At 31.5% G+C, this 13,954-nt stretch overlaps 1 protein-coding gene and 1 pseudogene across 1 annotated transcript in view; both read right to left on the reverse strand.

Moving 5' to 3' along the window:
- Window positions 1-3,665: 3,665 nt before the first annotated feature.
- LOC106689115 (zinc finger protein 431-like) overlaps window positions 3,666-13,954 on the reverse strand; it is a 21,441-nt pseudogene continuing 11,152 nt past the window's right edge.
- Window positions 13,032-13,954, reverse strand: part of LOC106689114 (zinc finger protein 711) — a 26,356-nt gene continuing 25,433 nt past the window's right edge. Inside the window, exon 10 of the mRNA XM_067051340.1 lies at window positions 13,032-13,114. Coding sequence (XP_066907441.1) covers window positions 13,032-13,114 — 83 coding nt within the window. The remainder of the gene's footprint in view (window positions 13,115-13,954) is intronic.

Genomic DNA, 13,954 nt, shown 5'->3' on the forward strand with positions numbered 1-13,954 from the left:
TTTATGAATCATTAGGCTTGGGATGTACCATTATGTGTGAATACTAATTTTGAAACTTAAAATTAGTATTTTATGAATAATCCGGCCTAGTCAGTACCATTAGGTGTGAAGTGCACCATCTTTATTTTAATCTATAGAATAGTAATTAAACTAGAGTGGTTTAATGAGATGAAATGAAACTATTAATTTATTGTAATACTCAATATAATTTGATTTTACTTTATGACCCAAATGCTAGACATCACAAACTAGAGGTTTGATGATTCTGTCATTTTACCTGTCTATATATTATAAAAAAATAACCCTTTTTGAGAGTGGGAAAATTTTATACCTGAGAACGGATGCCCAACTTGGCAGTTGTCATCTTTGTTTTAATCTTGCAGGTAATTTCTTCTATGTTTATTTGTTATTTGTATTAATTTTCTTAATATTTCCTTTTACTTGTTACTCTACCTCACCTTTGCCATATTTATTAAGGAGTATTTTTCTACAGTTTATTCCTCTGGTCCTGTATTTAGAATTCTATCATACCTGGCTCTATCTATCAGTAACTAGTTTCTAGTCCACCTATATGTATTCTTACTTAAATTATTATTTTAACTTTTATAAACAAAACAAATTTTTTTTTTTTACTTATTTTCGTATTTTCTTTTCTATTTGAATTGACAATAAACACAAAATAAGTTAAATGCAGTGTTGACAATACTATTTCGAGGGGTTATGTTAAATGATCTGACTCCAATTTATAATGTAATGTAATGTATACCAGGTCTTGGTCGGCAATGTGTGTTTAAACAAGTTAGGTTGTTGGTAGGAGAATAGACGGGATGAGTCTCAGTAATGCAAGCCGTAAGTCCTCGAACGATGGAAACTTCACTCTGCAGTCACAAAGGAGGAATGGAAATCCTGACAGATTACTTAATGCAGATGGGTAACTTTGTTCTACAGGGTACTAATCTGCTGGCACGAAAGGAAATGTAAGTCCTGACTAGGTGCAAGCCGCAGGTCCATATGACAGGAGAAAATATACAAGGAGGAGTGATCCAAGAACGTAACAAGCAGTAATGTGGAATTACTATTCTTACCATCCATTTCATAAGAAATAATTATATAAGAATAACTGACGTTAGTAGGCTGTATATAAAAAAAAGTAAGATATTTCTGGAAAATTTTTATCCGAAAAAATTAATTTATAATAGTTGGGATATAAACCTCAAAAATTCCAAAGATAGGACAAAAACAAAATAATAAAGCAATAAATAAGAAATTTTATAGATTTAATTACATGAAGGGTTTATCAGAAGATACACAAATATCATGATGGTGAATACTCATTATGTTACAGATCAAACAATAAATTTAAAAATTATTATAGCAAATTGAAGGACAAAATTGATACAAAAAGTCAATCAGGATTGATATATAAAATTTAATCCAGCTGTCTATATTGGTGAAACTAAGCAACTGTTGTGGGATAGAATATATCAATGCAGAAATGATATAAGAAATAAGGATAATGATCCCAGTAAAACAGCACTAGTGCACCATGCGCATACAGCTAACACAATTTCGACTTTGATAATACACTAATTTTACATAAATAAAATAATATGTTCAAAGAAAAATACTTCAGTAAATTTATATATCACAGAACATCAATTGTACAGTGAATTTTAAAACAGATCCAAGAGATTTGAACCAACACTATGCAAAACTTTTTAACAAAATTGATTTATAAAAAATATGGGTAAATTTTAGGTTACAATTAATTTTAACGATAAAAGAAATAAAAATTTAGAATAAAATGTAATTTGAAATAAATCAATTATAAGCCTGACCTGAGAGTATGAAAGGTTAAAAATAGTTTGTTGATAAGATAATTGATATTATTAATTTCATCTAAATTAAAAGTTTTAAAAATTAATGAAATGGTGACAAAATAGGTAGCTAGACATAAGCTTAAGTAAGCTAATTAATAATATATTAATATGATTCCCTATTAATTTATTGTTTCATTGGGTGATTTGACTGTTAGTAATAGCCTGGGCAGAATGGCCTGCAATAAGTTTTTAAATATTTGAATGTAAGGTGTAAATTTATATTTCGGTATGTTAAATTATTAATAATAATATTGTTAAAATTGTTACAAATGAATGTACAATAAAAGCTGTTAATTGTTAGATTATCCTTGAGGATGGCCGAAACATTGGACTGTTGGTGAAGAGTACCAATTGATTTATTTAACAATGAATACCAGCCTCAAGAATTTGAACCGATAATAAATAAGAATATATAAAATAAATTATAAATTCATTATAGAAATATTAACCAGTCAGTCTGCTTCGAAAGGAATATTGGACTAGAAAAATATTTTTTTTCTTTGACATCTTGACATTCAGAATAATAAGATGACAGGTTTACATAAAATGGAAAATGAGATACAGTGCAATTTGTTCTTTTGATCTCTTTGGGTTTGGTAATTTTATTTGAACGAGACATTAAAAGATTAACAATAAACTGGTATGTTTTTTTTTTGTTTTTTTTAATTTTTATGTTATTTATATTATGGTTACTATGGAAACATTGTATTAAAAGGTTGCCACGGAAATATTGACATAATAAACGTATCTGACTACAAAATTGTATTACTTCAATATTAATACATTAAATAATAAAATAAAATTGGAAATTTAAATTTATTATCAGCAAAAATTCCAGAATATTTGATTATAGGAGTAAGCATTGGTTATTTATAAAGAGGTGTAATATCTCATATAAACAAAAGTAAAAATAATGTCAAATTTAAATAAACAAAACAAAATAGTGGCTACTGAGAAGAAACTGCTTGATTTGTTCTTACAGCGCCTGACACTGGTTATATGTTTAAACAAATGAAGATCTTTTTTTTATTGTCACTTCCAATCTTTTCAAGTTCAAAAAATATTACTTATTAGTTTTTAAGACTTTAAAAACTCAGTCTACTTTGAAGATGTAAAATAACACCTTTTACAACTTCTCTCTGCTGAAATATATCGAGACTCACAATATCACTACAATACATTATGCATTAGTGAAATTTTAAGTAAAATCCTCAATTTCTAAAGTTCGTACAAAATTTACCAGAAAAAAAAATTAAGTACCTAAACATTTCCATAATTGTTGTGACCTTAATTTAACTTTAATAACAGAATATTTTCTATACCAGTTATACAATTTAAATTATGCACATGTACACACAAGTTTAAATTAAAACGGAGTCATAAGCAAATTAAAACAAAAAAAATTGCAGGCAGGACTAAGATCACTCTCATATTACCTAACTGAAAAGGGTAAAGTTGTACCTTTATGTTCCTGAAATGTATTTCAGGGATCAAGTTTCATTTTGTATTCTCTTTTTACAAGAGGTCTATTTAATTCTTTTACCTTTAAAATTAGCAATTCTACTTTACCAAGGTTAAACTAAAGTGTTATAGTTCACAAATAATGAAATCTCTAACTTGGTCAAAATTTACTGTAATTTAAATTTTTTTAATTTCTCATTAGTATGACGAGTTATCATATGTCTTTACATACTTCCAGATGTAACTGATTTATAATCTCAGTGAGGACATTAAAGGGACATCACACCTTTATGATAGACCATTATATGATTTTTCATACCTCCAGATGTTACTGATTTATAATCACAGTGAGGACATTCATGGGACTTCTCTGTATGACGAGTCATCATGTGTCTTTTCATACTTCCTGATGTAACTGATTTATAATCTCAGCGAGGACATTAAAGGGACTTCCCACCTTTATGACGGGCCATTGTATGCTTTTTCATACTTCCAGATGTTACTGATTTATAATCTCAGTGAGGACATTCATAGGACTTCTCTGTATGACAAGTCATCATGTGTCTTTTCATACTTCCAGATGTAACTGATTTATAATCTCAGTGAGGACATTAAAGGGACTTCCCACCTTTATGACGGGCCATTATATGCTTCTTCATACCTCCAGATGTTACTGATTTATAATCACAGTGAGGACATTGATGGGACTTCTTATCTGTATGACGAGCCATCGTGTGTCTTTTAATACTTCCAGATGTTACTGATTTATAATCACAATGAGGACATTGATGGGTCTTCTCGCCTGTATGACAAAACCTTATGTGTCTTTTCATATCTCCAGATTTTACTGATTTATAAGCACAATGAGGACATTGATGAGGCTTCTCTCCTGTATGACGGGCCATTATATGCATTTTCATATCTCCAGATGTTACAGATTTGTAATCACAATGAGGACACTGATGAGGCTTTTCACCTGTGTGATGAGCCATTATATGCTTTCTCATAGTTCCGGATTCTACTGATTGATAATCACAGTGAGGACATTGATGGGACTTTTCACCTTTATGACGGGCTATATGCTTTTTCATACCTCCAGATGTTACAGATTTATAATCACAATCAGGACATTGATGAGGCTTCTCTCCTGTATGGCAGGCCATTACATGTGTTTTCATACTTTCAGATGTTACAGATTTGTAATCACAATGAGGACACTGATGAGGCTTTTCACCTGTGTGATGAGCCATTATATGCCTTCTCATAGTTCTCGATACTACTGATTGATAATCACAGTGAGGGCACTGATGGGACTTTTCACCTTTATGAGAGGCCATTATATGCTTTTTCAAACCTCCAGATGTTTCTGATTTATAATCACAGTGAGGACATTGATGTGACTTCTCACCTGTGTGAATGGCCATTATGTGTCTTTTCATATGTGCAGATTGTATTGATTTATAATCACAATGAGGACATTGATGGGACTTTTCACCAGTATGACGGGCCATTATGTGTTTTTTCATATCTCCAGATGTTACTGATTTATGATCACAATGAGGACATTGATGAGGCTTCTCTCCTGTATGACGGGCCATCACATGTTTTTTCATACTTTCAGATGTTACTGATTTATAATCACAATGAAGACATTGATGGGGCTTTTCACCTTTATGACAAGCCATTATATGCTTTTTCATACGTCCAGATGTTACTGATTTATATTAACAATGAGGACATTGATGTGGCTTCTCTCCAGTATGACGGGCCATAATATGTGCTTTCATACTTCCAGATTTTACTGATTTAAAATCACAATGAGGACATTGATGGGACTTTTCACCAGTATGACGGGCCATTATGTGCATTTTCATATGTGAAGATGTTACTGATTTATAATCACAATGAGGACACTGATGAGGCTTTTCACCTGTGTGATGAGCCATTATATGTGTTTTCATATTTCCAGATGTTACTGATTTATAATTACAATGAGTACATTGATAGGACTTTTCACCTGTATGACTGGCCATTATGTGTTTTTTCATTTGTCCAGATTTTACTGCTTTGTAATCACAATGAGGACACTGATGAGGCATTTCACCTGTGTGGTGAGCCATTATATGTTTTCTCATAGTTTCAGATGTTACTGACTTATAATCACAATGAGGACATTGATGGGACTTTTCTCTTGTATGACGGGTCATTATGTGTCTTTTTATATCTCCAGATTTTACTGATTTATAATCACAATGAGGACATTGATGAGGCTTCTCTCCTGTGTGACGGGCCATTATGTGCATTTTCATATGTGAAGATTTTACTGACTTATAATCACAATGAGGACATTGATGGAATTTCTTTACTGTATGGCAACTATCCTTCGCACCTATAAGCAATAAATTATCATATTAAAAATATAAAATTAAATAATGTTATTAATAGGAAATCAATCAAACAGTCATTATTTAAAAAAAAAAAGTGATTAGTTTTACAAAATATGAAGGTGGTTTGAAAAGTTCTCGGAATGTACTAGAAAGAAGTGTCTTACCTAGGTGGAACTGCTTTTATTTTTTAACATAGTTTCCCTGTGGACATATAATGCATTTGGTCCAGCGATGTTCCAACGCCTTGATCCCATCTCGAAAATGAGATTCCTCCAGGTGTGCAAAATATCTCTCCAATTCGTCTGTCTGTTCTTCCGTTGTAGGAAATCTCCGTCCACCTAGGAAAATTAACAGCTTGGGGAAGAGATGAAAGTCTGATGGTGCCATCTCAGGTGAATAAGGTTGGTGTGGCAACAATTTGTACCTCAGTTTTGCTATGGCAATAGCACTTGTTTGTGGAAAGATGAATTTTTTCCTTGCCAAACCAGCCTTTTTACGTGTATCTTTTCCTGTAGTTGGTCTATGGTATAGGTTTACGTAGTATCGCTCTGTAATTGTTTGGCCAGTAGGAAGAATGCCTTTTGCATCCCAGAAAACTGAGGCCATGACCTTTCTAGCCGAACGTACTGCTTTTGCTTTCTTTGGTGGTGGTGACTCAGCATGTTTCTAATGCTTTGACCGATGTTTTGTCTCTGGAGTATAGTAGTGGACCCAAGTTTCATCTGTTGTCATAAACTGGTGCAAAAAATCTTGTCAGTTGCACTGAAAACAGGCTAGATTTTTTTCGGACATTTCCAATCTGGTGCGTTGTGATTATGGTCCAATGTCAAGAGCCACGGCACCCATCTTGCGGATATTTTTTTCATTCCCAATTCTTTGGTTAAAATATGATATACCTGTTCAAATGACATCCCTACAGCTTCAGCAATCTCATGCACTTTCGGCGATCTTCCATGACCTTTATGCACTTTTGCAATAAATATTGGAGTTGTAGGACTTTTTGGCCGTCCACTACGCGGATCATCATCTAAACTCTCCTCACTAAATTTAAACTTGCTGGTCCACTTGGCAACAGTTGATATGAAGGAGTAGAGTCCCCCAGTGTGTTCTGAAAGTTGGCATTAATTTCCTTCCCTTTCATACCTTCCTTTACAAAGTACTTAATCACTATTTGAATCTCAGTTTTTTCCATTGTCACAAATCGCTATGCATAAAACAAAAAAAGTCGTCACTACCACTCATGCCACATGTTCACTCACAAAGGATGTGTGATTATTGCAAGGGAACCTCGTTGCTCTAGCACTGACATCTAGCGGTGATTCTGAGAACCAACTCTAACTTTTTATCGTTCTGCTGCTAAACTATTTTATACCTACATATTATACAGGCAGGTTGTCTACCAAAATGGCTTGAAGAAATTCCCTGTTATTCCTATGTTTTTTCCCTTATATATTTGACACCATAAGCGAGATCATTAAGTTATTATTAATACTGGTCCAAATTAGGTGATTTTTTCTTACTATTAAAATAAATTTTATTATCTATCATATTCGCATGTATATAGTACATAAAATAGGAATAGTTTTTTTAAATAAACCCTTACTGTGCTGCAATATTAGTGCTATGTTAAAAAAGACGGACCTACCTATCAAAATGTGGTAAAAGGTTTTATAGGAGTGAAACAAAGTTAATATTCGTTTTTATCACCTTTAGAAACCCTAACATATAAACTTTCGAAAAAGTCAGAAAATAAAATTTTCTAGTGCAAAATGCTCACACAACATCGCACCGCACCAAAGGGTACAAACCGGTTCTAATTAAACAAATTAGAACTGGAGATATAAAATAGAATGTGTGTATTTTTTTTCCCTATTTAAAGCGCATATTTCACTTCAATGAAGGCATTGTCTTTAACCATGGAATCTCTTTTGAAGATGAATTGTTTTTTTTCTATTAATAAACTCAAAATGCCTTACTTTCATCTGGTTCCCTCACCAAAATAACAAATAAATAAATCATCAAAATAACAATGTTTTCCCAATACAATAAAAACTAATCAACCTTTTCTTATAATTTCCTTAATATTCGTTTTTAATAATTCAATTTCCAATGTCTTTGTTCTGTACATTGTAACAGTTACTTTGTTTTTTTGCCAAGAGACATAAAATATCACTATAATAAATTCATACTATATTATTATTAAATTCATTCAGAATGAAATCAAATATTATTAATAAAAAAATTTTTTTATAAAAATTTAAACCACAATATATTATAAGCTTCTTTGCACATTCGTATAGTGCCTACCCTACAGTCATAAAGTAAATGTTTCTCACCTTCATCTTGAATAAACAGTTCTTCTTCTTGTTTCACGAAGGTTTCTTCTTTTACATGAGTAAGTCCACCTGCTGATATGAAAATAATATTTACAACAAGGAACAGGAACCATCTTCTTACACACTTAAAAAATTAAATAAGCCCTTCCAAACTCATTTATGAGGAAGAAAATTAAATTTTAACGCATTACTCTTTTATATTACTTAATACACATTGTAAATAAAGATGAATTTTTGAATCTTTAAGATAATATTTGAAGATGATAACAGATAAGACAGAAATCAAGATTAACAGTAAAAATTATCTAACATAATAACAAAGGTAAATTTTAAAAAAGAAGTAAATAAGATAAAATACAATGGCTGAACCAAATGAGAATCCAACAAGAGAAAATACTGCTTTAAGAGTTCCTCCCAACAATAACGGATGTGGAGGGGCATGAAACAGTGAAATGGCGCTTAAACAACAGTGCTTAAAGTAACTAGAGGAAATAAAGTACTAGAGTAGAATCAGTCTCTTTTGAAAATGAATTATTATTTTCTTTTAATAAACTCAAAATGCCTTACCTTCGTCTGGGATAAGCAGTTCCTCTTCTTGTTTCACAAACGTTTCTTCATTCACACGAACAAGTCCACCTGCTGATATAAAAATAATATTTAAAACAAGGACTAGGAACCATCTCATTACACTTTTGAAAATTATTTTTTTTCCCCTTTAATAAAGTTAAAATTAATCCGTGCAACGAAGAAAATAGTATCGAAAAGCAACTCCAGCATAGGGACGGTACTAAGTACCTGTGTGAAGGCAAAAATAATCTCGTCGGATGCCAGGCAGAAGCCTTACAAGTCGATTATGTTGAGTTGTATCCGATATGCTTACTGCACCTATTTGGGTCTCAAAGCACATAGAGGACTGGGAAAATATACAAGCGACTACTGTGTTTGTAACGAAACACCCTACACTTTATGGTAAGAATAGAAGTGGCCCCCATTTCTGTGGGATATCACCTTTTAAAGCAAACTTAGTCCTGGTTACTGAAAATTCTTAACATGAGTTGTACTCACTTCGTGAAACAATGTTACTTAAGGCTCCTACAGCTACACAGTAACAACCTTTCGAGTTTCCAATATAATTGGGTAACACAGATAAGAAAACTATTGGAAAGCTTCGGAATGTTTGGCCAGATACAATTCAATGACCTGGTAAGTATCAAAATTAGAATGGGGGAGATCTTGGATAGATATGGAAATTTGTCAAAGATAAAGACCTCCTGTTATTACAAGAATTGACCTATAACCAGTGGTATGGTAGGGTCTTCATTAAAACGGCGCTCCTCAAAGCTACCTAAAATTCAGCTGTCCTCTAGCTTACTTGAGAATAATTACCCAAGTACGACTATCCGGTAAATATGCAATTACTATAAATGTCGGTCCGCACAAATATATTTTAGACCCACAGAAAAGCTATGTCCTGCTTGTGATGGAACGATATTGAAGGATTGTTTCCATTTCTTAACAAACTGCCCAGCGTATCATGAGAACCGAATCCGATACATGCCAAAACTAAGTTATGTCAGTTGTATGAATTTTTGTCTGTTTAGACCAAGATACTTATCTTCACAAGATGTATAGTTTTTGTTTCTTTTATTTTGTTAAGGAAGTAATGCCGTTTTTTCACTCTGACTAGTGTAGATAATCTCAGTTTGGTTAACTGTTTGTTACTAGCTATCTTCACAATAAGATGTATGGTTTTTGTTTCTTTTGTTTTATTAAGGAAGTAATGTCGTTTTTTTCAGTCTGACTAGTGTAGATAATCTCAGTTTGGGTTAACTGTTTGTTACTAGCTATCTTCACAATAAGATGTATGGTTTTTGTTTCTTTCATTTTATTAAGTAATGTCCTTTTTGTTCTGTTTTTTTCACATTGACTAATGTAGATAATCCCAGTTTGGGTTTACTGTTTGTTATTAGTTTATATAAATAATTTTTAATTCACCATTTGAGTATACTGTTTATTAGTTTATATAAATAATTTTTAATTCACCATTTGAGTATACTGTTTTGTTATTAGCTTATATAATAATCAAATAGTTTGTTGATTGTTATTATTATTATTATTAGGATGATTATTAAATTATGTACTTTACAGGCTAACTCATTTGTACAGGGTTGCCACATAAACAAATAAATAAATTATTATCATTATTATATGAACAGAAAATTTTACAATAAATTTACACTTCAGTGGCAAGAAAAATCAGTTGTGTTTAAGAAATAGTAGCATCCAAGCCACATTAGGAGTGAGATTTGTAAAAGTAGTCTTTGATGAACACCAGCTGAAATTGTATCGCCAAGATTGTAGAATGGAAGACAATTGAAGGTCCGCTGGTCGAGGCAAGCAAAGCCAATATCCAAGAGCCCATGGAAAAAAAAGGCAGTTATCTCACCCGAATTTTCGAAATCATTAATGTAAACTACATATAGTTAGGAGTTCAGTCCAATCCAGTTCAGGGGAATTTGAAAATATCGGCCGTTCCAAAATGTAACAAAAAGTTTATGTTTGAAGTTATTTCATATCTCTTGGTTTTTAACTTATTTGAAACTAGGGTTAATACTGACAAAAAAGAAAGCTATCTGCCAACCTATTGCTGTGCAGACATGTTCCAAAATTCAACTTTAAAAACTCAAAAATGCAGTTACTTCATACTTCTTGGTTTTTGACTCATATGAAACTAGGGTTATTACTGACATGAAAGAAACCTGTCTGCCAACATTGTGCTATGCCGCACTTTGTGCAGACGCGTTCCAAAGTTCAACTTATAAAATTAAAAAATTGAGTTATTTTATTCCTTACAGTTTTTAACCCAAATGAAACTAGGCTTAGTGCTGGCACAAAATACTCTCTCTCCCAAGCTTGTGTTGACGAAATTCAAAGTTGAACTTTTGAAATTTGTGTTATATCTGACAAGATATTTCTGGCCCGTTTCATAATTATTATTATTATTATTTTTTATGAAATGAGTACAATACCATTTTCAGACTCCCCTAAACTGGATTGGGAGAAAGCACAAGAGATCAACTGAGGTTACTGCATGCCTAACGGCACAAAGGATATAGTGAAAGAAGAAGTAATTCTTGAATAAAGGAATGCGGTTGTACAATTGATCAACTCAAGTAGAATAGCACTAGATACATATAATTACAAGAGATGGACTCAGGTTACTGCATGCCTAACCAATTTCAGTAACTTATGAACTAATTTTAGTAACATCTATGGCGTCCCAGATGGTAAATCCGTTTACAGATGGAAAATTTATTATTCCATAATAAATAAAAAGAACAGTATATTTGCCCTAAAAGTGCTTGCTGCCATCCCTTAAAAAAAATTACTAAAATTCGGTATATTTAGCCTTAAAGAATCCAAGATCAAGATACAAGATCTCGAATCAAGGTCCTATGGTTCTAAATTGAACATATGGTTGAGTGACTTTCAATTCTTAAGCTAAGTTGATTGATATATTGATACTATTTTTATGAAGACATTAAATGTAAAACTTCTCCTTAACAGTATAAAATTTTTTTATTAGAAATGATGCATGTTTTGAAGGGAACGATAAAACCAAACAGTAAACAATTTTAATTTTACTATGCAAAACCAATTTTGTGTGTGGAAAAAAAGTAACTGTGGATAAAAATAAATCCCTCCCTTCAAAACGTGGAGTAGAAGGAGAAAGAAACATAATTTTTTTGAAAAATTAGGGTCGTTTGTAAGGCTTTCTTGTAGATTCCTCTAAAACAATTCCTAACACCGATCTTTTATAGTTCGATGGGTTGTCAAAATGAGTCATTATAGCTGATCAGTTGTTATAACTGTAGTTGTTACATTTGTCAATAAATACGTTGGTAAGGCTTTCAAAATCATGGAGCTGGAAATTAATTGACACAATAACCAATACATTGTTTTATCTGAGGTTATTATAAATGACATTCAGTAAAGTTATTTTTGATTAACGAATTATTTTTTAACCAAGAAAAGGTAGTTCTGTGAATTACAGCAAACTCCCGCAATTTTATTCTATACAATGTTCTGATAATGTACTAATATAGTTTCTGTTATTTGTAAATGGAATTTTTTATCATTAATTAGTTTTTATATCTCCCGAATATAACTGCATCGTGGAGTTTTCCTAGTTTATTTTGTCATTTTTATAAAAAATTGTTTCTTTAATTATTTTATTGTTGTCTTCAACAAGTATTTAATTCAAACAAATGTTAAGCTATAGATATATTTTTCTTAAATTAAATAACTAATAGACAACAGTTTTGTTTTTTTGGAATTTACTTCAACTCAAGTTCCTTTCTGTTACTTTAAAATCTTAAGCTTGTGTAAATAACTAAATAAAATTTATTGCTCAACATTTAAAAAACAACTCAAAATGCCTTACCTTCATCTGGGATAAGCAGTACTTGTTTTATATGAGTAAGTGCACCTGCCTATATAAAAATAATATTTGATACAAAGAACAGGAACCATCTCATTACACACATAAAAATGTTAATAAGCCCATCGAAACTCATTTATGAGGGAGAAAACAAAATTTTAATAAATTAATCTTCTATATTATTTAACAAAGATTGTAAATAAAGATCCAACCCATTTCTTTTGGATATCGATAGTTAAAGATGATTATAAGTAAGACAGAGAGTGAGTTTGAAAGTAAAAATTATTTATCATATGAAACAAGCTATGATAACCAAGGTAAATTATAAAAAGGAAGTAAATAAAATACGATGGATGAACCAAATGAGGATTCAACAAGCGAAAATACTGCTCTAAGAGTTCCTCCCAATAATGACAGATTTGAAGAGGTGTGAAACAGTGAAATGTGGCAACAGTACTTAAAGTAACTAGAGCAAATAAAGTACTAGAGTACAATCAATCTTTTGATTTTTTTTCTTTTAATAAACTCAAAATGCCTTACCTTCATCTGGGATAAGCAGTTCTTCTTCTTGTTTCACAAATGGTTCTTCTTTCACATGAGCAAGTCCACCTGCTGATATGAAAATAATATTTAAAACAAGGAACAGGGAATATCATACTTTTTATGAGTAGTAAATGGAATATCAAATATTTATCTTTAAGGCGATTGAAGAGCTAAGATTGAAAGAACGTGTCTTTCCTCAAAAGAATATTTTAAATACTCCTTTCTACAAAGCACTTGTTTTAATTTTTTTATTGCCCACTGGCTCAGACGTTATCCCCACAGGCTAAAACAGCCTCTCGCAGCTAACCTGCTGACCGGTAGCAAAAAATGACTCACATAATGGAAGAAGTATCCTATAGTACTAAAACTATTATTTATTTCAAGTTTAAATTTTAAATTATTAATATTACTGTTTTGTTGTTTTATTCCGCAATATACAAAGAAAGGGCTTTATACACTGACTTTAAACAGTATACTTGCCCTAATTACATCACTCTAATAACAAAATACATGAAGTTACTGAAAGCACATACGTAAATAAAACATACTTCATAATAATACCTAATTTACTTATAATTGTGTCAATGCCATGTCATTTATATTTACTAATTTCAGGGTTTCAAATGAATTTGAGAAAAAATTAACAAATAATATAAAAACTGTTGTTGCTAAAAGGAATTGGTAACTTAGTTGTGGTTCTTCTATTCATACCGATATCTCTATAAATTGATATTTTAATTTATAAAGAACACGTGATTTAGAAATTCTTCCAGCAGTAGTTACAATAGACTTACAAGGTCCCCTAAGCACAAGTTTATAACAAACACTCTGATATGATTCGCTCATACAGTCTTTCACTTACTTCTCGTATTTCATCATTTCAATGATGTAATAAGTGTCAATATA

Source organism: Halyomorpha halys, unplaced genomic scaffold, assembly GCF_000696795.3.
Source record: "Halyomorpha halys isolate HHAL.00 unplaced genomic scaffold, Hhal_1.1 Scaffold1281.1, whole genome shotgun sequence".
Lineage (NCBI taxonomy): Eukaryota > Metazoa > Arthropoda > Insecta > Hemiptera > Pentatomidae > Halyomorpha > Halyomorpha halys.